The sequence below is a fragment of the Petaurus breviceps genome, unplaced genomic scaffold, assembly GCF_028583685.1.
Source record: "Petaurus breviceps papuanus isolate PSGF00001 unplaced genomic scaffold, PetGlider_PUasm1.0 64, whole genome shotgun sequence".
In the NCBI taxonomy this organism is placed as follows: Eukaryota; Metazoa; Chordata; class Mammalia; order Diprotodontia; family Petauridae; genus Petaurus; species Petaurus breviceps.
In genome coordinates, this window is record NW_027186428.1 from 5,707,488 (window position 1) to 5,732,789 (window position 25,302).

Genomic DNA, 25,302 nt, shown 5'->3' on the forward strand with positions numbered 1-25,302 from the left:
TTCTTCTTCTTCTTCTTCTTCTTCTTCTTCTTCTTCTTCTTCTTCTTTGCTTTTTGGAGGGGGGGAAGTCAGGGCAACTGGGGTTAAGTGACTTGCCCAAGGTCACACAGCTAGTAGGTGTTAAGTGTGTGAGGCCGAATTTGAACTCAGTTCCTCCTGACTCCAGGGCTGGTGCTCTATTTACTGCACCACCTAGCTGCCCCTAAAGAAGCTTCTTGATGAGTGTGAAAGAAGATAGTGTAAAAGCTGGCTTGAAGATTAACATCAAAAAACCCAAGATCTTGGTAACTGGTCCCATCACTTCCTGGCAGATATTGGAAGCATTGTCAGATTTTATATTCTTGGGCTCAAAGATCATTACATACAGTGACTGCAGTCATGAAATTAAAAGATACTTGCTCCTTTGAAGGAAAATTATGGCAAATCTAGACAGCATACTAAAAAACAGAGAGGTTGCCTTGCCAACAAAGGTCCATATAATTAAAGCTATGGTTTTTCCAGTAGCAATGTATGGCTGTGAGAGTTGAACTTGAAGGAAAGATAAGTGATTCAGAGTCCATGCTTTCAAACTGTGGCACTAGAGAAGATTTTTGGGAGTCCCTTGGATAGCAAGGATATTAAATCAATCAACACTTAAAGAAATTAGTTCAAATGATTCATTGGAAGGAAAAATACTGAAGCTGAAGCTTAAATACTTTGGCCACATAATGAGAAGACAGGACTTAATAGAAAAGACCCCAATGTTGGGAAAAGTTGAAGGCAAAAGGAAAAGGGGATAGCAGAGGATGAGATGGATAGATAGTGTCATGGAAACAATGAACATGAACTTGGACAGACTTTGGGATATAGTAGAGGACAAAAGAGCCTGATGTGCTGTGGTCCATGGGGTCACTAAGAATCAGACGTGACTGAACAACAGCAAGAAGAACAAAATTTCCCCCCCCATCCCTCTTCTTTTCCTCCTCCTATATGACAAAGGTGTGTTTTTTTCCAAAAAAAAAAGAGAGGAAAAAATATCAGTAAAACTAATCAATATATCCAAAAATAATCTAACAACAGGTAAAATGCTGCACACTCTTGGATACTCCAACACACATACACATATGCACTTGTGCGCACACGCACACACTCATACACACACATACACTCATACAGTCCCCTCTGTAAAGATTTTGGGGACAGTTCTCACAAATCTTCTTTGGGGCCATACTTGTTCTTTGTAATTTCACAAAATTCATTACGAATTGAATAATTTGACTTTCTGTAATTCTTTAAGGTTTATACATGCCCAAGATCACAATTTAGTGAGCATGTAGGGAATCACTCAGACCTATCTTGCTTCTCACAGGAGCTTCCTTCACTCTTTGAGCCAGGAGGACTTCTCTGCTTCCCTGATGAGACACTATCAGTAGCATAGATGGGGAGCCAAAAGCTGGCCTGGCCCCAAGCCTAATTCCTGGGCTCTGTGCCTGCATGCCAAGGGAAACTGTGGACAGAGTACCCAAAACATAAGTAAACAGACCACTAAAGGCCAGGGCTGACCTTTTAGTCACCTGATGCCCACTGACTCGGTCCCTACCATGGCAACCTTGGATTCTGTGTTTCCCCAAAACAAAGGCAGTCAGTGTATGTTTTGCTGTGCTATGTGTTTCAGGACTGGGTTTAATCTCTGTGTTGTCAGCATTAGATAACCCTCAGAGTGACTGGGTAGCTCTCTAATCCAATCTCCCCTCAATGTAGAAATCATTACAAAATCCCTGACAAGTCATCTCCCCCTACAGGAACATCCCCAGTGATAAGCATGTCCCCTACCTGTCACAGTATAAGGAGCAAGGGGGGCAGGGAGGGGAATTGGCCAATAAGGGCACAGTCCTTAGAGCATGTTAATGTGTTCTACTTGGCATCATCCCATGAGAATGCTTGCTGAGCCTGTTTCTGCAAATGGGTGATAGTGTGTAAAGGAGGGGTTCTGCCCCTGATTCACAGCATGCCTGGGTGTCCCTTGACTGTTTCCTGTCAGCTTACTGAGTGGTGATGGGAAAGCCTGTTGATGGTGTAATTTGTAATTGTGAATACAAAAGGCTCAGATGAACTGAAGAATCTTTCCTGGTTGGTGGCAACTTAGGCAAGAAAGGCTGGATCCCTCAGGGATGGAGAGAGAAGCAACAGGTACTGCCCTGGCCCGTCCTATCTCCCCATCCAGGCTACCATGTTGTCTGAATCCATGCTGTTCTAAGGAAGGGGTTCTTAACCTGGAGTCCCCAGCAGTTCCTGCTCTCATATAAGAATGTTACCTTGTCCTTCTAGACCTGGGATTCTTAACCTGGGGTCCAAGAGCTTATTTTTTAAATTAAATTCACGTATTTTAGTAACTACATTTCAATATAATTGGTTTCCTTCATAAACTTATTTTATGCAACTTAGAGCCTAATTCTGAGAAGGAATTCATAGACTTTACCAGACTATCTCATCTTTTTCCACCTCCACAAAAAAAAAAAAAACAGATTAAGAACCCCTGCTCTAAATATTGTGGATTCATTGGCCTGTCCTCCATTACAAGAGATTCATTGCATTTTGGGACAGCTCTGAGTATTGGGAAATCCTTTCTAACATTAGAGATAAAATGTGTCTCTTTGGCATTTCTACCTATTCCTTGCAGTTCTGTCCCCAGGGGTCAAGGAATTTGAGTTTTAATGACTCTTTCACATGACAGCCCTTCAGATACTTGCAGACAATGATCTTATCCTCTCCCAAGTCTTTTCCCCTTTCTTTCTTATTAGGGAATGCCTCCTTAAGATTTTACTGGTATTTTTTAAAGTGATAGTGGTAGTGGTTGAGTCATGTCCAAATCTTAATGACCCCATTGGGGTTTTCTTGACAAAGATGCCAGAGTGGCTTGCCATTTCCTTCTGCAGCTCATTTTCTAAATGAGGAAACAGAGGCAAACAGGGTTAAGTGACTTGCCCAGGGTCACACAGCTAGTAAATGTCTTAGACTGGATTTGAACTCAGGTTTTTCTGATTCCAGACCTAGCACTCTATCCATTGCGCCACCTAGCTTCCCTTTTAAAATTATATCCTTTCTTTTTTTCCTATTATATAAGTTTCTGGATATATTCCTCCTTACTCTCTTACCCATGGGTCTTCTCCGGTAACAAAGAATTTAAAAGGAAGAAGAGAAAAAACAGCTTGCCAAAACTAACAGCTCATCAATTATGTATGGATCATATACAATATTCTCCCCTTCTAGATTCCTGCCCCCTCCCCCACCGAAGAAAGGGAGATACATCTTCTCAACTCTTCTCTGGGTCCAAATTTAATGATTATAATTACAGAGCTTTCAATTTTGTTGTTCTTCATGTCTACAAAGACATCATATATACATTGTCTTACTGGTTCTGTTTTACTCTGAATCAGTTCTCATAAGACTCACCATTTTATTTTGAGTTTTTCATATTGATCTTTTTGGGGGGGCAGAATAGCAATGATTATATTCATATCCCATGATTTGTTTGGTCATTCTCCGATCAATGGGCCTACTTCATTTCTAGTTCTTTGCTACCATGAAAAGTGTTACAATGAGGGGCAGCTAGGTGTTAAAGTAGATAGAGCACGGGCCCTGGAGTCAGAAGCATCTGAGTTCAAATCTCAGTCTCCAACATTTACTAGCTGTATGATCCTGGGCAAGTCAGCCCCAATTTCCTCCAAAAATGAAGTGTTGTAAGGAATACTTTGGCATAATTGGAACCTTTCTTTCTGTTTTTGGCCTCCTTGGGTCAAATGCCTAGTAGTAAGATCTTCTCCCAAGACTTTTCAAGGAGGCAGCATGGTACAGTGGAATGAACACTGGATATAGAGTCAAATGACATAAGTTCAAATCCCAGCTCTACTATTTAGAAGCTATGTGACCTTGGGTATGTCTCTTAGCTTCTCGGGGCTTCTGTTTCTTCATCTGTTAAATTAGGGTATTGAATCTGTGACCATGAGCCTATGGCCTCTCTCAGTATTATGGCTTAAGAACACAGAAAGAAAAAAAGGGAGATAGAGAAGGGGACAGAGAAAATGTAGAAAGGGTCAGTCAGTCAACAAGCATTTATTAAGGACTTACTATGTGCAAAAGATAGTCCCTGCCCTCAAGGAGCTCAGGTCGAATGAGGGAGACAGCATGCAAACAACCATGTATATACAGGATAAATAGGAAATAATCCTAGAGGAAAGGCACAAGAATTAAGAGGGATTGGAACAGGGCTCCCTGTAGAAGATGGGATTTTAGCTGTGATTTGAAGGAAGCCAGGGAAGCCAGGAGGCAGAGATGAGGAGGGAGGGAATTCCAGGCATGGGGGACAGCCAGAGAAAACGCCCAGAGCCGAGAAATGGAGTGTCTTATTCAAGGACCAGTAAAGAGGACATCAAGGAGTATATGACAGGGATAAAGTGTGAGAAAACTGGAATGATGGGGGGAGAGGGGAGCTAGGTTATAAAGGCCTTTGAATGCCAAACAGAAGGTTTTGTATTTGATCCTGGGGACAATAGGGAGCTATTGCAGTTTCTTGTGTGAGAGGCATGACATGGTCAGACTGGCACTTTAGGAAATCATTCTGGTGACTTAAGGAAGGATGAACTGAAATGAGGAGACTTTGGAGGCCAGCAGAGCCACCAAGGGAGGGCAAAGGAAGACACAAGAGCCTGGGATAGAGCATCATGGGCAGGAAGCCTTAGTCACTCTTGACTCTGCCTTCTCCTTTCTTCCCTGTATCAAGTCTATTTATTGAATCTTGTTCTTCCTTTTAAAAATGTGTCCCAGCTTCACTTCCTCATGAACAAGGCCCAGACCCTACTTTAGCTTCTCATCACTTTTGGCCTGAACTAGGGCAATAATAGCCTCTGACTGGCCTCCCTGCCTTCCGTCTATCTGCTTTCCAATTTTTTGGAAATTTTGCATACTGCTAGTTATCTTCTTACTGTGCAGATCCCATCACATAACTCCCCTGCTTCCATGACTCCTAATTCTTTGCCAAATAGCATAGATCCCGTATGTCAGAAGTCTAAAGTCTAAGCCCAAGTCATCTTTCCAGCTTTATCTCCAACAATTTCCTTTCTGCTCCAGCCAGAACAATATCCTTATTATTGAATCAACACCTTGTTAATTTATCTTTGCTCATATGGTGTCCCCTACATGAAATTCTCTCCTTTCTGTCCTCGTTTCATCCAGATTTCCTCATCTAATCCAAGGCAAGGCTTAGGTTCTGAGCAAACGCTCTAAACCTCCGTCCTGTTTTGTTCTCTGACTCTTTCATGTATGTGAGTCCCACCTCCCCCCATAGCCTCCAGACTGGGAACTTCCTGAGGGTGGGAGATGAGCTGGGATTGTCCCTCTTCTTTCTTCTCTTCCTCAAAAACTATGAACTCACTGAGGGCAGGTGCTAATATCATTCCTTCTCTTTTTCTCTCCAGACTTTGAGCTCCACAAAGGAAGAGTTCAGGTTTCCTTCTCTGTTTGAATAGATCCTGGGTGATTCATTGATTGATTGGCTAATAGAGAAAGGGGGCCCAAAGATTGACCTCTGAGGCCCAGGCCTATTCTGGCTCCTTATGGACTATGGAATCTCACAGCTCCTATAGACACAGGCATCTACCAGGCCAGTGCATGGAGATACGGGAGCAGGAATCTTATGCTTTTACCCTTTCTGTGTGTCCTGAAGGAAATTCCAGGGAAACCTGAAAGGTCTGCATTGTTTCTCCCTGGACACCATCCCTCTATCTACCCTAACTTCACCTTTCCCATATGCCATCTTCTCCTTCTTCCTCAGCTGTCAGGGCCTTACCAGCTTATAATTAGATTTGCAGAGTCAGTTATGGAAAGGTCCAATCAGCACCTGAGACCTAAACCTGCCACCCAATGAAAATTCAGAGCAACAAATTTTTTTTGTTAGCAGCCACAATGTAGAGGGCCCTAACCTGGGCTACAGAGGCAGGTGAACAGTAGGGAGGTACATACATTTCTGAGAAGACAAGAAACAAAGGAGTAGATATAGGGCCCACCCTTAGGAAACTCATAATCCAGTGGCACAACATATTACAAGACAATGATAATAGCAGACACGTAAACAGCACTTTTAAGGTATATAGGCATTTAACCTGTACTATCTTATTTGACCTCCCATGATGCAGACACTACATCTCTATCTTACAGATGAGGAAACTGAGGCTCAGTGTAGCTAAGTGATTTACCCAGGGTTATAATCAAAACATAAACATTTACTTCGGTATGTGAATGGAGCCATGATTTCTTCTCCCCTTCTCCCATCTTCCCTATTTCTGCTGAGGGCACAGGTGTCTTCCCAACAATCACAGAATTTTAGAATTTTCTAAAATTTAGAATCTTCACCTTAGGAATTCTTGGCTCTTCCTTCTTCCCCGTCCCCATTATCAGATACAGTCGCCTTCACAACAGCTCTCTCCCTGATCCCCTTCTCTCTACTTCCGTAGCCTCTCTAGCTTATATTCGGGTCACCTTGACAATAGCTTTCTGCCCCGTATTATGCAGATGATATCAATGGTCAAGTGTTTCGGCCTACTCATACATAGCATGCATCTTGTTGCCACAGCTCACTCTAACCCTGGTCTTAGTCATAGACTTTGAATAGAAACCTCCTTTCTAACTCATCCTCTATCTCCTTTGAAGCTCCCTCCAGAAACTGGTAAAGAGCTTTAAAAGCCCAGAGGTTCTTAACTTTTTTTGTGTCTTGGATCTAAGTCAGTTTGGTGAAGCCTAGAATACTATCTTCTCTGAATAATGTTTTTAAAATCCCAGAGTGTCAATAAACATTTAAGAGAAAACTATTTGGCTCAGTGAATAGAGCACTGGATCTGGAGCCAGGAAAACCTGAGTTCAAATCTGGCCTCAAACACTTACTAGCTGCATGACCCTGAAAAAGTCACTTAACCTGTTTGTCTTAATCCACTGGAAAAGGTAATGGCAAACCACTCCAGTGACTTTGCCAGGAAAACCCCAAGGATAGCATTGGCGTGACCACAGGGTCACGAAGAATCAGGCATGACTGAACAACACGTACCAGGTGCTGTGTTAAGCACTATGGATACAAAGGAAGGCAAAAGCCAGTCCCTGTTCTCAAGGAACTCACAGTCTAATGGGAGAGACAACACTCAAACATCTGTACAGACAGATACATCAATCACCAGAGGAAAGGCTCTGTAGCAATAAGGGGATCAGGAAAGGCTTCTTAAAGCAGGTAGGTCTTTCAGCTGAGACTTGAAGGAAGCCAGGAAAGGTAGGAGGTGAAGATGAGGTCAGGAAGACCTGAGTTCAAATCCAGCTTCAGATACTTACTAGCTGTGTGACCTTAGACAAGTCACTTAATCTTTGCTTTAATCCACTAGAAAAGGAAATGGCAAACCACTCTAGCATCTTTGCCAAGAAAACCCCACGCACAGTATTGACATGTTATTCGTGCTATCTGGAAGAACGTTCCAGGCATGAGACACAGCCAGTGAAAATGCGGAGTCAGGTGATGGGGTGTCCTGTGTGAGGAAAAACAAGGGGACCAGCATCACTAGATCAAAGAGCACCTGGAGGCACATGGGGTGCAAGAAGGCTGTTATTATCCCCATCTTACAGATGGAGAAACTAAGACTCAGAGCAGCTGGATGCATGAAGTAAAATGCATAGGATTACAAAGGAAATCAGCTATATTGAAATATAATTAGATATTTTATACATGTATATATTTATGCACATTTGCATATATAAATATATACATACAGAATATATAATTACATTTCACAATCTACATGGACATACACATATATGTGTATATGTATGTCTATCGCTATCTAGACAAATACATATATGTAATATTTATATATCTATACTTATGTATATCTATATATCTATATATTTATACCTGTGTATATCTATCTATACCTATGGATATTTATCACTATCTATATATCTATATCTATCTATATCCATATACCTATATCTATTTATATCTAGATATCTATATCTATCTATGCCTACATATCTATACCTATACATATGCCTATCTACGTACATACACACACACACACACACACACATATATATAATTAAAACTAAGTTCACAGACCCCAGGTTAAGAAACTCTGCTTTAAATCTTCAGGCCAGTTTGTTATCAAAAGCCTTTGCAGATATGGTGGTGAATCTTCCATTTTACTAGTACCTATCATCAAAGGACCCTTGCAGTTTTTCACAGATGCAGCCCCTGGGTATTTTAGGAATCCTTCCTCTGATTTCCCTTTTTCATAGTCCAATGTTGAAGTCACTCCCCAAAGATTTCAGTTCCCTTAGAAAACTCACTTTGTTCCATTCAGCAGAAACATAAGGAAGTGAGAGTTTCTACAATGAGAGCACAAAGGCCCCCCTTCATTAAATTAGCCCCTAACCTGTAATTATGCACTTGATTACATAATATATTATTCTTCGATTTTAGTACTTGCTTTCCCACTAAACAGTTGTGTAACTTTGGGCAAATCACTTCTCTTTTCTAAACTTCAGCTTCTCCCTTTGTAAAATGATAAGGTCGCACTAGATAATTTTTGAAGTCCAATTCCAGCTCTGACACTCCATGTTCTATGAGTCAGAAAGCTTAGGCTCCAGTGGCTCTGTCTTCTTTTTTTTATTTTTTTGCTTTTTTTGGAGGGGGAAGGCAGGTCAATTGGGGCTAAGTGACTTGCCCAAGGTCACACGGCTAGTAAGTGTTAAGTGTTTGAGGCCGGATCTGAACTCAGGTACTCCTGACTCCAGGGCCGGTGTTGTATTCACTGCACCACCTCGCCATCCTCTAGCTCTGTCTTCTTACTAGCTGTATGACCATGGGCAGATACCTTATGCTAGTTCTGTGTCTCAGTACACTTCTGTAAAATGAGAAAGTTGAGCTAGATTGTCTCTCATGTGCCTTCCAACTTTAAAAATTTAAGCCTCAAAAATATGCATATTTGTGATCTATACATTGTTGTTCAGCCATTCTCTTGTGTTCCACTCTTTGTGACCCCATGGACAGATAGCACAAATAACATGTCAATGCTGTGCATGGGTTTTCTTGGCAAAGATGCTAGAGTGGTTTGCCATTTCCTTCTCTAGTGGATTAAGGCAAAGATTAAGTGACTTGTCCAAGGCCACACAGCTAGTAATTATCTGAATCTATATTTGAACTCAGATTTTCCTGACTCCAGGCCCAGCACTCTATCCACTGAGCCATCTAGCTGCCATGTTTGTGTGTGTGTGTACACACATATACATATAACACATATGCATAATATACATACCTATATAAACATACAGTCCTGGAAACTGGTATTGATAGACTCAGGTGACTGAGCTCTAGGATCATTAGACTGGTTAGAGGAGAGGGAGGGAGAAGACCATCCCAAGTTTCAGCAGTCTTGATTCAGGGAGATCCTGAAGACAGATTGGAAAAAGTTCACCTGACCACAGAATCATGGAATTTCAGAGTCAGAAGAAAGGAACCTCAGAGGTCATCTCATCCAACCAGAGTCTGAACAGGAATTCCCTCTACAATAGCTATAACAGGTGTTTCTGCTAGAAGAGGAAACTCACCTCCTATCATGACAGTTCCAGTCTGGGACAGCTGTGATTGTTAGGGAGTATTTCCTTATACTGAGTCACATCCTCAGCTCCCTGAGCTCTAAGCTGTGCAGGAAGTCTGACTCTTTTCTTCACACAGATAAAAGGGTTGTGAAGGATGAAGGCCAGGGAAAGATTGTTTGCAAGACCTGTAGAAGTGGGGCAGCTAGGTGGTACAGTGAATAGAGCACCAGCCCTGGAGTCAGGAGGCCCTGAGTTCAAATCTGAACTCAGACACTTACTGTGTGACCCTGGGCAAGTCACTTAACCCCCATGGTCTCAAAAAAAATTTTTTTTAAGAACTGCAGGAGGTCATGGAGGATACTTAGGCTGGGAGCAGAGTTTAGGAGGGAGGCATGGGAGGGAGCTAGGAGTCCCTGAAGTTGTAGGGATGGGCTATAATAATAACAGTATTACATGTTATTTTTATTCTATGGACAAGAGAGGTTAGGTGACATGACCGATGTTGAATGACTCCAAATTCTCTATTTACTGGAGGGTTTTTTTTTTTTGGTTTTTTGTTTGCTTGCTTTTTGGAGGGGGGAAGGTAGGGTAATTGGGGTTAAGTGACTTGCCCAAGGTCACATGGCTAAGTTTTGTGTTAAGTGTCTGAGGCCAGATTTGAACTCAGGTCCTCCTGACTCTAGGGCCGGTGCTCTATTCACTGTGCCACCTAGCCACCCCCACTGTTTACTGTTATCCTCCATTACCTCACAATAAGAATATCTTAAGGACACAATATAGACACATTAAGGAACCAGAATGACATCTTTTATTTGATTATCGTTTTTTATACTTTTCAAAATACTTTAATCTGATTCAGCTAGATGGCACAGTGGGTAGAGAACTGGGCCTAGAGTCAGGATAGACCTGAGTTCAAATCTAGCCTTGGACACTTACTAGTCATGTGACTCTGGGCAAGTCACTTAACTTCTGTTTGCTTCAGTTTCCTCAACTATTAAAATGAGGATGATAACAGTGCCTTCCTGGCAGGGTTGTTGTATAGATCCAATGAGACAATATTTGTGAAGCTCTTAGCACAGTGCCTGGCCCATGGTAGACACTATATAAATGCTTATTTCCTTCCCTTCATTATCTTATTTGATCTTCACCTGATGGAAACAAGGTCAGGAATCATCATCTCTCTAGTCACCAATGAGAAAACTGCATCTCAGAGAAGGGGGTCTCACCATTCGAAACAGAGCCAGCATCTGGACCAAGGGCCTTTTGTCTCCAAGTCCAGGGACCCTTCCCTCAGGCAGACTGTTTTAAAGACTGAACCCAGCATTCCCAGAGTTTCTAATGCTGCCGTCCAGCTTCAAGGACCAACAGATGGAGAAGTGGGCCTTGGAACATTCTTCCTTCTAAAAATGGCCTTTTTGCATCTGGCTTCTGATGGGCAAGCAGATTGTGGGCAGCCTGGCTGGCCATATGCCACACACCTGTAAAGCCTTCATTATTAATTGCCAAAAGGATCACAGGAATATTTAACACTTACTTGTGTCTCTCTCTAGCTGCATCCCTGCCTAGGCTTTTATGGTTGTGTCTGGTGAGTTTAGGGTCAGCAGTGTAAGCCCCAGACTCAGGGCCTGTGTGATGAGTGGTCCCTGCTAACCAAACAAGAAGGTTTTGGTAAGAATTCTCAACACTGATATAGCACTTGTAACTTTTTTTTAAAAGGGTAAAAGGCAAGGCAATTGGGGTTAAATGACTTGCCCAAGCTAAGTAAGTGTGGCAAGTGTCTGAGGCTGGATTTGAACTCAGGCCTCCTGACTCCAGGGCTGGTGCTCTATTCCCTGCTCCACCTCGCTGACCCTGTACTTCTGACTTTTAACACTTTCACATCCACTGTCTTTTTTGGACTTCACGACAACCTTTTGAAGGAGGCTGGGCAGAAATTATCATAGCTAATTAAAGGAAGCTAGGTACAGCAGTGGAACTGGAGTGCAAGGCCCAGAGTCAGGAAGACCTGACTTCAAACCCAGCCTCAGACTCACTAGCAGTACAGCCCTGAACAAGTCACTTAACCTCCGCTGGCCTCAGCTGCCTCAACAATAAGATGGGGCAATGATAGCACCAACTCCTAGGGTTGTGAGGATCAAAAGAGACCATGCCTGGCATATATAAGCACCAGATACATGTGAGCCATCAGGAAGACTCATCTTTGGTGAGTTCAAATTCAGCTTCAGACTTACTAGCTGTGTGACCCTGGGCAAGTCACTTAACCCTGTGTGCCTCAGTTTCCTCATTTGTAAACTGAACTGGAGAAGGAAATGGCAAACCCCTCTAGTATCTTTGCCAAGAAAACCCCAAATGGGGCCACAAAGAATTGGGCATGACTGAAACTACTGAACAACAACTACAAAAACTTGACATACTGAGAAACTGAGACCCAGAGAACTGAAGAGAGCCAATGTCATCTAGCAAATGAGTAACACAGTAGGAACTCAAACCCAGGCCCACTGAATCCTAGTCCCATGGTCTTCCCATAGATCTTGCTGCCTCCGACTATAGTGAATAACTCAGTTACCTGTTTGTACACTATCTACCCTTTCAGTTTCTCCATCCTCGCTTTTCCTGCTGCCCACTGAGAGTGAGCCCACAGGAAGCAAATACTTTTGTGGACTCTAGTCCTAATTGTCTTTCCTGTTTTATGAAAACATAATGGTTTTTTCCCTTTCCTCAGTCTGGTTTCTTCATCTGGAATATGAAAGGATTGCACTAACTAATCTCTCAGCTCCCTCCTGACTCAAGCCTTTTTTGTTCTCTGTTCTGAGGTTCTTCCCAGTTCTGACATTCTATTCTAAATAATACTCCCTCACATTCATAGACCGATTTAGAGCATACAAAGCACCCATCTGTTGTCTCATTTGAGCCTCCTGGCAGCCCTGAGAAAGAGACCGGGCAAGGATTTATGCAGATTAGGATATTAAGGATCAGAAAGGGCAAGTGTTTTGCCTCAGATCAGTTAGTGACAAGGTCTATACTATAACCCAGATGTTCTGACCTCTGGTTCAAGGGTCTTTCTCCTATAAATGGCTTTAGCCAGAGAAATAACAAAGGTAAAAACCAACTAAATTGTCACCAAAATCAATCCTATCCTGCATCCTGAAAAGCTGGACTGTGCATTTTTTTCTTTATTCTTTAAAGAAAGATGGGGCATAGGTTGCCAGAAGGGCTCAGGAAGGTGGATGAAATGAACAGGGATATAAGGGACCTTGATTATTCATGCGCTCCATCAATACCCCTCTCTGTCCCCCTCCCCAAAAAAGTCCAACAATTAAATAGCCACATTTCCTTGGGAAGCTGCCTGTGGGACATAATGGAAAAGGAGAAAATGAGCTGCCATTTGTTGTTTTCATGACTTGTGTGAACAGAGGTAGGGTCAAGGTTCATTCTGAGGACAGGGTCAGGTCTCAGGCTGGGACTAGGATTGTAACTCTCAGGAGCCAGGGTCAAGGTTTAGTCTGTGGCCAGGAGGGTGCAGTAACTCTCTATGCTAACTAGCCCTGTAGGAATTGACTCCCTTTCCCCAAGTATTGAGTTGAGTGGCCCAAAAGATGCTATTTTAAATATGTCTCCTCAGTCAGGCCAAGGACTGGATAGGGTGATGTGGCTGAGGAATGAGAGTACGTGGGTTTATCCCCAGGATTAGGGGCTCAGCCAAGCCTGCCCCAAACCGTTTACCCTCTGATGAATTTTTTTTCCTTTCTAGGGAGGAAACAATGCTGGCCACACTGTGGTGGTTGATGGTAAAGAGTTTGATTTCCACCTGCTGCCCAGTGGCATCATCAACACCAAGGCTGTGTCCTTCATTGGTAAGCATACTACCTTATTCAACCTCCACTTGATATGCTTTCAAAAGATTTAATTTAATTTTTTTCCACTTAACCAAAATCTGTTTTCTCTCTCTGCCATCTTTCCCCCCTTCCCATCACTGGGAGATGGGTGGGGTGAGGGAATCATGTAACAAATGTGCATAATCAAGTATAACATATTTCTCCATTTTCATGTCAGAGAGAGAGAGAAAGAGGGAGAAAAAGACAAACAGAGACAGACAGAGATCATAGGTACTCTGGAATCATCTTTGGTCATTCAAATAATTAGAGTTCTTAAGTCTTTCAGAGGTCTTTGTCTTTGCAAAGTTGATATTCCCCACCACTTAGTTTACTAACTGAGTAACCTTGGACAGGTCACTCTCCCTCTCTCACACTTAGTGCATCCCAGAATCTCACAGTAGGAAGGGACCTCAGAGACCATCTATTCCAACCTGTACCTAACCAAGAATTCGCCCCACCACATCACCAACAGGTGCAGTCTTCACTCAAATGAGTCAACACAGGTAAAGTATTTTGTAAACCTTAAAGTGCTATTTAAATATGAATGTTCGCTATTATCATTATCATCATCATTATTATTATGACTCACAAGGACTTTCAGTGATGGGAAATGTACTTCCTCCTCTTGAGGCAACCTTAAAGATGGCTCTCTTTGTTAGGAAACTTTTCCCTATGTCAAAACTAAATCTGCCTCCCAAATTTGACCCTCTGGGACCAAGGAGAATCATTTCAATCCTACATCAAACACCTGGGCCTAAGTCAGCTTGAGACTTCCACAGACCCAAGGTTCTTTCTTGGAGACTTCTCAATAACTAATAACGCTTTTGCTCCCACCCAAATGCCTCTGGGAATTTCTGGCATTGGTAACTTTTGTCTGTTATAGGTCCATGCTTGCTGGAAACCAAGGCTGCCACTAAGTTTAGAAGTATGTACATTTACTCAGCATAGCAATGAAAAGCAAAACCACCAATTTAGTCATCCCCCTTATTCCTGTTGACTGCAGTCACTTCTCTCCTCCTGGTTCTTTCTCTATCCTGGGGCCTTCCAAAAACACATGGCCTAGACAAAGTCATAATCTCTATGACTGAAATGAGGAGCTGCAGACTCCAGTGAGGACAGATACTTCATCTTTCTCCATTCCTCATCAGGTCCTGCCAAGCTCAGTGGCTTATTACAACCATAATATCTTCTCTCCCTGTTCTGCTTATGTCATTAACTCTCTGTGGGTGGCCTGGCAGCTAAAGCTACCATATCCCTATGGTTTTCTTGGATGCAGCCATTGTTTTCTACTCCTTCCACTTTGGAAATTCCTCAGAAATCTCCTTTCTCCCCACCAGTCATTGCCAACCTCCAGGTTGTCTGGACTCCTGAGAAAATTAATCCCTGGCCTCCGCCAATCAGTACCATGTTCTTAAAGCTGGGAAATTATGAGAAATGCAGTCTCCTACAATGATTGCTACATTCTGTGTCCCTCCCCTGCGCCTGTGCAAATAAAAAGGAAAGCAAAAAAAAGAAAACGTAGTGATATTTCTGAGACAGTCTATTAGAATTGATAACTATCATCTATCTCCTCCCTTCTCTAGATCAACCATCCCCAGTTTCTTTGACTGATCCTCATATAGCTCTATCATCAGGGCCTTTTACCTTCCAGATCACTGTCCTCTGAACGCTTTCTGACTTATCAGTGTCCTTCTTTATTAAATATGGTGCCCAGAACAGAACACAATGCTCCAGCTGGAATCTGACCACACAGAGCATAATGGGACTATCTCCTCCATCTCTCCAGCCCAAGAGGGACTGGAACTATTGATCCCCTAAGTTTGTAGTCCATTAAAAGCACAGATCTCTTTAACATAAGCTCCTATCTAGACAAATTTCTCACACCCTGTACTTGGGAAGGTAATTTTTTTTTATCCCTATTAAATTTCATGTGATTAAAGTCCAATATTCTAGTTTCTTGAGATCTAATCCAGATTTTTTTCTCCAAACAGTTTAGCTGTTCCTATCAGCTTTCTATCATCTGCAAATTTAATCAATATCCAAGTCACTGATAAAAATGTCAAACAGAAAAGACACAAGCACAGACCCCTGAGGCACTGCCCTCTAAGATAATAATGAATAGTATTGCATCCATTCCTTCAGTTACAAATCCATGCCACTATTATCTTCCCTACATCTCTCCAGCTCTTCCACAATGACTTAACAAGAGACTTTGTTTAATGCTTTACTAAAATCTAGGTAAACTATATGTACAGTCAAATAACTCTGTTGATAAAGAAAATTAAGTCAGTTTGGCATGATCTGTACATGTTTGCTTGGTGATCATCTCTTTCTTTTCCAAGTCTTCACTAAAATTCCTTGAAAAATATATTCTATAATTTTGCAAAAAAAAAATACAATTCAAACTCACAAGCCCACAGATTACAATCTCCACTTTCTTTCCTATTTTGACAATGGGGATACATTCTTTTTCTTGTCCGTGCCTGATCTTCCTTCTTCTTTACTTTCCTTCCTTTATCTTCTTTCTTTCTTTCCTTCCTTTCTCCCTCCCTCCCTTCCTTCCTTTCTCCCTCCCTCTTTTCCTTATTTCCTCCCCTTCCCTCCTTCTTCCCTCCCTCCCTACCAATTTTTCTACTTCCCTTCCTTCCTTCCTCCCTCCCTCCCTTCCTTCTTTTCTCCCTCCCTCCCTTCCTTCTTTTCTCCCTCCCTCTTTTCCTTATTTCCTCCTTCCCTTCCCTCCTCCCTCCCTCCCATCTTTTCTTCCTTCTTTCCTTCAGTCTTTGCTATCCAGGCTCTTTCAAAGATCACTGACAGTGACTTACTAATCACAGGGCACAGTGTGAACTGAAACAAGAGCAGCCAAGAGTTCTCTTGCTCCTCACTTCTTCTGGTTTTCAGTTTTACATTAGACATCTTTATTCTCCCCTTTCCGGTTCAAGGGCCTTCTTTGATTCTTCATCACCACCACCACCAATATCTCTAAAACAATGTAACGAAACAAAACACCTTGTTGTTTTCCTTTAGATAGGTAGTCTCCTAAGTAGGACTGGGAGACCTACCGTGTTTCCCGATAATAAGACACTGTCTTATTAATTTTTTTGGACAGAAAAACACCAGAGGGCTTATTTTCAGGGGAGGGCTTATTTTAATGAACATTGACAGCAATTTTAATAAACAGGTAAATGTGAACAAAAAAATGTACCTTTATTCAATAAGCAAATCACTGGGGAAGAACAGGATGACGTGCTCACTGCTGCAGCTCTGATTGGATGCAGCTCGGAGCAAGGTGTGCGTTTGGGGGGGGGAGGGAACGGTGCATACAGAGGGTACCATAATGTAGCGTGTAGCGCAGGGGATCACCTTCACTACAGTAGCAATCTCAATAGGGCTTATTTTCGGGGGAGGGCTTATTTTAGAGGAATCTTACACAGTAAGGAGAGGGCTTATTTTCGGGATAGGTCTTATTATCCGGGAAACACGATAGGTGGCTGTAGCCTAACCTCAGGGTTGTGTGAACAACCAATCAGGGAGCACCATCCCTATAACAGCCAATCACACAAACACACAACCCCATTCATTCATTACATTTCAATACTAGGGACCTGTAGCAGTTGTGTAAGCAAAATCCACCTCCCCACCACCACCAATATGCCCACAGCCTGCTCCCTTCCCCCTCAAATCAGACCATGGCTGCCACAGGTGCCCCACAATGGGCAGGTTTTGCTTTCCATGGCAATGGCCAAGACCCACAGAGTGAGTTTGGATGGGCTTTGCAGATCACATCTTTTCCCATAAATACATCCCTTTTCTTTAAGTCCCTATTCCCATCAAAAGCACCACCATTCTTTAGGTCTCCATAGTTCTCAACCTCCTCATTATGTCTGGTGTTCTTTGAGGCCTTGCTTATAGCTATTTATATTTGCTTATAGCTATTGGGGGGTTTTCTCTTGAGCATCCCTGTTCATTCTTTAATCATTTTCCCAGTCTTCTTTTCTGGACTGGAACTTTGTGTTGTCTCTTCATTATCTATCAAGAGGCAGCTAGTTGGCACAGTAAATAGAGTATCAAATCTGGAGTTAGGAAGATCAGAGCTCAAATTGGGCCTCAGAGACTTAGTAGCTTTGTGACCCTGGGCAACTCGCTTGACCTCTATCTCAGTTTCCACATCTGTAAAATGGGGATAATAATAGCACTTATATCACCGGGCTGTTGTGAAGATCAAATGAGATAATATTTATAAAGCACTTTACAAACCTTAATGCCCTTTATAAATGTTATCTGTATGTACTATTGTATTTGTTGTTCAGTTGTGTCTGACTCGTCATGAACCCATTGGTGTTTTCTTGGCAAAGATAATAAAGTGGTTTTGCTATCTCCTTCTCCATCTCATTTTCCATATGAGGAAACTGAGGCAAACAGGGTTAAGTGACTTACCCAGGGTCACACTGCTAGTAAGTGTCTGAGACCAGACTTGAACTCAGAAGACAATCTTCCTGACTCCAGGCCTAGTACTCTGTGCCACCTAGCTGTATGTACAGAGGGCTTTAAAAGTCTTAGTGAAGTTTTAAGCTTTAATAGCCTTAAAATATTAGCTAAGATTTTTGGAAGACCCTGCATTCTCACTGACTTCTTATTCAATTTAAAGTGCTTTCTTTGAAGTTACCAATGATAACTGCCAAATATGATAGTCTTCTCTCGATCCACAACCTTCTTGACCTCTGAAGCATTTGACACCACCTACCATCTTTCCTGCTAGAGACAGAAAATGATGTGTACCACACATTAAAAACTCATATTCTCTCTTTTAAAAACTTTAGACAGAATTTTCTAACATGCTTAAAAATCTTCCAAATGAAGAATTTCAGTGGGTTTTGAAAACACATACATAGTACATCACCTTCCAATTAATTTACAAGAACTACTGATTGAGTTTTAAAAAGATGGAAATTTACCAGTTGAGTTTAATAAAAAATTTGTGAATAATTGGTAGATGGGATGAAAAAATGAGTATCATGATTTAGTAAGCTACCCAATGATGCATTTCTTTCATTTGGATCAATGTATCTTTGTGAGGTATCTTTTTCAGTTATAGTCTGTATTAAAATAAGGTGAAGTTAGAACTAGAATGGCTGTTATAGAAAAGTGTTTAGGAGGGTGGAGCCAAGATGGCAGAGTAAAAGCAGGAACTTGCTTGAGCTCACACTCCAACCACCTCCAATACCTGGAGAAAAGTGTTTAAAAATAATAAAGCATTTACTATGTCATTACTCTCATTTAAAATGTCATTATTAATAATATTTTAGAGAAAAACTGGTTTTTGTACCATTAATAAGTAGCAGCTAGGTGGTACAGTGAATAGAATGCTGGGCCTCGTGTCAGGAAGACTCATCTTCCTCAGTTCAAATCTGGCCACAGACATTTACTAATTGTATGACCCAGGGTAAGTCACTTTACCCTATTTGCCTCAGTTTCCTCATCTGTAAAATGAACTGGAGAAGGAAATGGCAAATCACTCTAGTATCTTTACCAAAAAAAACCTAAATGAGGTCACAAAGAGCCAGACACTATTGAAAAATGACTGAACACGAACAATTAATAAGTAAATATTATTTTCAAGATATTATTTTATCTTTATCTCATCATTTACAATTTTATTTTTTGTGGGATTTATATACATAATTAGGGCAATAGTACATGTGTATAATTTATAAATAAGCAAATATATGTATGTTAAGTGCCCCCCCAAAATTTTTAATGATGAGAGTATATGATGAAAAAAATTAGGAGACCACATATACTGCAATTTAAGGCTTGTTTACGAAGCATTTTACATTCATTATCTTACTTGACCTTTACAATAACCCTGAGAGACAGATAGTAGTATTAATAATGACAATAATTACTATTGTCATTATATAAATAAATACTAAATTTATTACATAATATATAAATAATAATATATTATATATTACATTTATAATATATAAATAATATGTTATATGCATAATATATAAGCAATATATTTTATATATAATATATAAACAATATATGCATTATATACAAGTAATATATTATCTGTATAATACATAAATAACATATTATATGCAGAATATGAAGTAATATATAAATAATATATTATATGCAGAATGTATAAGTAATATATTACATATAATATACAAATAATAAATAGGTAATAAAGATATAATGAAAAAAATTACTAACAATGACAAAACACTACTACCAGCGTCATTTTCCCAGTTTCACACATGAGGAAACTAAGAATTTAGACCACTCTTATTTAGAATTTCATCCTTGGGAACTTCTGAGAGTCTGGGGATTGACTTCTCTCAAGGATTTTAGGCCATTCTGACTTACTTTCCCTTTCTTTGAAGTCTTTAAAATCTGTTCTCCCAAAATATAGAGTGCATATTAAACTATGCCCCCCTTTCCTCTCTTCAATCACAAATTCTAAGGTAGTGATCACTTTCTTTTTCAGGTTTTACTTATTTTTTATTTTTCTGCATGCCTTTCCCCCCAAGTTGACTAGCAAAACAAACTCTCACATTCATTGGTAGTGTCCAAAAATATATGTCTTATCCTGAATCCATTACTTCTCTGTTAAGAGGTAGATAGCATATTTCATCTTCAGACCTATGGAATTATAGTTGTTCATTAGACTGATCAAAGCTTTTAAGGCTTTGCTTATACTTCAGCTGAAGTATAACAGATTTTGTTCCAGGCTCTTATTTTAACTCCATGTGAATTTTTATGTATCAAGTGTGTTTCTTGTACACAACATATTGTTGGATTCTGCTTTCTAATCCATTCTGCTATGCTTTTCCATTTTATGGATGATTCCATCTCATTCACATTTCAAAGGTATCAGAAGGTTCCTGGTACCTCCAATTCTCCCTCTTTCACTGACTGGTGCAGGAAACTCCTTTCATGAGAGAATAAAGTTTTTCATTACTCAGTTAGAATCGCAGAACCATAGAATGTCAGAGCTGGAAGAAAACATAGACCATCAGAACTGAACACAATGGACCAGAACCTAGGAGGCCATGTAGTGCTGTAGAACCTCGAAACACTCAAAATATCATACACAAGCCTACAAAGTTGTAGTAAGTGACCACTATGGTAGAAACAATTATTGTGCATGATATTTAGAAGTCAAAGTAGCTGTAATGGATGAAGGAAGTTTGTGTTGTACAAGTGTATGCCTTAGAAAGACTATGTAATAGAAAAAGTTGACTTTTAAAAAAAAATGTTTTTAATAATGTTGTCTTTAAAAAAACTGATGTACCATTTATCTAGACAAGAAAATAAGCTTTTATGGTTTTCTTTTATAAAGAAAACTTTTTCAGTAGAATTCATTTCAGTTCATTTCCACAAATTGCTTCTCATTTTAGGATTCACATTTCAATAATACATATGTACCCCGTTATAGCCAAAAGAGAACACTTGATTTTTGTATAGTTATTGATTATTTTGGTAACTGTCTCAATATATTTCAAAAACCCTCTTGCTCTTCTCACGTCTTAATTTTCTTTTTAAATTTTAATTTAACATTTCATTTTCCTCTGATTACATGTAAAAACAATTTTTAATATTTGTTTAAAAATTTTTTTGAGTTCCAAATTCTCTCCCTCTCTTCCTGTGGCCCCCACCCACCCACTGAGAAGATAAGCAATTTGATATAGGTTATATTTGTGCAGTCATGCAAAATATATTTAATATCCTTATTTTCTGACCAGTTTTTACCTTCTTTTTACAAACCTCTTTGATTAGCTATTATTATCTCCTTTAATCAGAAATTTGACATTTCCATTGTTGCTCTGGCAGTTTTCAAGCTGTTTTGTAACTTAAAGAAACATAGGAGGAAGCAGAAGTTGCCTCTGAAGCCCAAACACTGGTTTGTTCAGATGTTTCAATGATTCATTTTACAACAAAAACCTGAATATTTTTTTAAAGTAAACAGCAGATTAATAAGATGGTAAGGATAAAATTCATATTTTTTGCCATGACTTAAGATATAAGAAATTATGTAAATGTGCATATACATATATAGTATGTATATATATATCAATTGGGGTATATATATGTGTGTGTATTTATATATGTGTATACACACACTCACATATATGTGTGTATTGTGTATATATATATACATATATATACACACACACACACACATATCTTAAGCCATGGCAAATAGATAGACATAGATACACACATATACATATATACAAAAATACAATAATACCAATTTATATACCAGTGGGGTAGAGTATACCTAATGAGAGCCAGTAAAACATACACTGAAATCTTTGTGATTCTCTTCCAAAGGGCTTTAAACTAAAAATAAAGACCTGCCCTTGTATATTTAGCAAACCAGATAACACAGATAGGATCAAGTAAAATATAAGAAGAATAATGTTGTTTATCTACGCCTTTCCCTGTTGTATTTGTGAGGTTAATTCCTGGAAGTCAAGGGTGACTAAATTTATCCATACTAAATTCTACAATATTAGATGCAGTCCACCTTTCCAACCTGAGAAACAGAAAATAAGACTGTACTGGAGGTTTGGCACATGGGAATCAGGAGGCCCTGCACAGGTGGGGACATTCTAAATATAGGTCTATTCTGTCTGTGTCTTTAAATCAATCAGACCCTTACTAGAAGGGTGAAAGACTAGCAACTGACACCATTTAGGAATCAAGGAAAGGCCTATGGGAAGGACCTCTAATTGATAGTAAACAATATCCAAAGAAAATGAAGTAAGCCACACATCATCCAATGTGCACCCTGGATTCTGGGAGAACAAGATTTCAAAACATTCAGAGAAAGAATAAAAAGAATCTTGGGCTGCATTCAGGGAGGTGCGGCTTCTAGGAACATGATCACCATGGGTTGGTTTTACTCTGCCTTGTCAGACCACATCTGGAGAAGTGAGTTCAATACCCCACATTTTAGAAATGATATTGATAAATTTGCAGAATGTGCAGACAATAGCAATCCAAATGCCTCTGATCTGTGCTACGTGAGGACTGGTGACAGAAAATGGGGGTGCTGACCTCAAAGAGGGGAAGATTTAGGGGGAGATGTGATAATTATCTTCAGGTACCTGTCAGTCTTCCCTGTAAAACAGGGATCAGGTTGGTTTTATTTCACTCTGAAGGGCAGAACTAGGAACAATGGTTCAGAGTTATAAAGAGCCAAATTCTGTCTTGGGGTCAAGAGAAACTTCCAAACATTTAGTGCTGTCCCAGAGTGGAAAAGGCTGCCTTGGGAGGTGTTGGGTTTCCCCATACTAGAGGTCCTAAAGCAGGGGACAGATGGCCACTTGCCACATGTACTGTCTGTCTCTAATTGTATGTCCCACCTTAAAGTCAACATGTCCAAAACTAACCTCACTATCTTTCCCCCCAAACTCTGCCTTCCTTCTAACTTTCCTAATACTACTGAGGGCACTACCATCCCTCCAGTCACCCATCATCCTCCTCTCCTTACTCCCCCATATACAATTTGTTGCCAAGGCTTATCAATTCTACCTTCCTAACATCTCTTGTACACATCATCTTCTGTCCTCTGACATTATTACCACTACTCTGCTTTGGGCCATGACTTCACACCTGGATTATTGCAATAGCCTTCTCTCTGCCTCATGTCTTTCCCCACTCCAGGTTATCCTTAACTGTCAAAGATATCTTCCTAAAGCACCACACACACACTCAATAAACCCCAATGGCTCCCTATCACTTCCAGAATCAAAATATAAAATCCTATTTGGCATTCAAAGTTCTTCATTACCTATCCCCCAAAAAACTTTGCAGTCATCTTACACCTTTCACCCCTTTGCCACCATTTACTCTGTGATCCAGTGACATGGGCCTCTTTTCTGTTCCTTGCACACACTACTCCATCTCCCAGAGCATTTTCCTTGGCTGTCCCCCATGCCTGGAATACTCTCCCTCCTCATCTCTGTCTTCTGGTTTCCTTCAAGTCCCAGCTAAAATCCTACCTTTTACAGGAAGCCTTTTCCAATCCCTCTTCATTCTATTACCTTCTTTCTATTGATTACGTCTAATTTATCCTGTTTATAGCTTGTTTCTACATAATTGTTTTCATGTTGTCTCCCCCATTAGACTGTGAGCTCCTTTAAAATAGAGATTATCTTTTACCTTTCTTTGCATCCGCAGAGCACAGTATAATGTCAAGATATAATAGATTTCAATGTTTATTGACTGACTGATTATAATGGGAATTCATTTTGGGTATGGGTTGGTCTAAGTGACCACTAAGGTAACATTCAACCCTGAAATTCTAGGATTCTGCTCCCATGGTCTAAGATTTTGCAGAAGTTAACCTGGGATGGGATGGGAAGTTTTCAAGAAAGAAATTTGGAAGCCGCATACACAAGCAATCCCGATAAGGAAGATGGGGAGCTAAAGAGAAAGACATGGCTACATAGGGACTCATTCAATCCACTTAGGTTTCATAAAGATGTGTATAGAAGACCAAAGTGAAGGAGTATGAATACAAGAGTGACTAAAGCCTCTATGAGTCCCAGTTGGGTGAGATGAAGCAAAATGGTTAGTAAGACATTGAAGCTTGAAATAAGTGAGGTCATAACATCTTGGCAAGCACCAGGACTGGACAAATTACATTTAGTAACTGATAGACTTGGTGGGCATGATTTTGCTAGAGTGCTGTAAGGATCTTTGAGAAATGGTGGAGAATGGGAGAGGTGATACAGAGCCAGAGACAGCAGTTGTCCTTCTTTTCCAAAAGGGGAAAAGGGATGGAGTGTTCAAAACTATAGGCCATGAGCTCATTAGTTCCTGGCAAAAGTCTCTACTATGCTCTTGAAGACCTGGTAGTTGACTGTTCGGAAAGAGAAAGCACGATTACTAACAGGCAACATTTCATCAAAAATAGATCATGCTGGGCTAATTTCGTTTCCTTTCTAGACAGTGTAACTAGAATGGTAGATCAAAGGCATACCATGGTCAGGGACGCTTGGAATTTAGCAAATTACTCAAGGCCCTTTGTTTGACAAATCATTATCCACATGAATAAGAGAGATGCAAGTAAATGAAAGCATGATTTGGTGGATTTGGGATGTGTTGAATAACCATATCCAAAGGGTCATCAGTAATATAATGTCAACTGAAGGGAAATCCGTAGAGAAGTAGGCAATCCATCCACTTGACCTTGTGGTTTTTCATCATTTTTATCCATGATTTGGGAAGAAGGCAGAGTTTTCAAATTTGCAGATAGCATGAAACTGGGATAGTTGATATGTTGGATGACAGACTAGATCCAAAATGATCTCAGTTGGATCATGGATTTTAGAGCTAGAAGGGACCTGGGAAATTATATCCAACTATTTTTTTTTTATAATTTGCTTGAAGAAGCCAAGAGAATTAGTAAATGGTACAGTCACAATTCAAACCCAGGGCCTCTTATTCCAAATCCAGCTCTTTTTTCTAGTGACATGAGTTTCCTCTGGCCCTGCTCCCAAAGGGCAAAATCTGTTACATTTCATCCCTCTCCCATACTCCTCCAGTACCCTTGGAGAGTTGAGGAGATTGTCCCTCTTCTCTACCATTGGCTAGAGCCTTCGTTAATTGTGTTCTCCTGGTATTAAGGGTCCAAATCTCCTACTTCCACTTAACCACTTAGTAGTCAAATTAGCTCTTACAAAGGAAAATTTCCTTAAAAGAGTAAATATAGGAATATTTTCCCCAACATCTGGGGGTGAAGATTCCCCCACCCAATACCACTTCAGTCTTAGGAGGGGAGGGGGAATTAGGT

At 40.4% G+C, this 25,302-nt stretch overlaps 1 protein-coding gene across 1 annotated transcript in view; it reads left to right on the top strand.

Annotated features, from left to right (window-relative positions):
- ADSS1 (adenylosuccinate synthase 1) overlaps positions 1-25,302 on the top strand; it is a 90,238-nt gene that overhangs the window by 22,734 nt on the left and 42,202 nt on the right. The window contains exon 2 of the mRNA XM_069103714.1: positions 13,361-13,463. Within this exon, the coding sequence (XP_068959815.1) occupies positions 13,361-13,463 (103 nt within the window). The remainder of the gene's footprint in view (positions 1-13,360; positions 13,464-25,302) is intronic.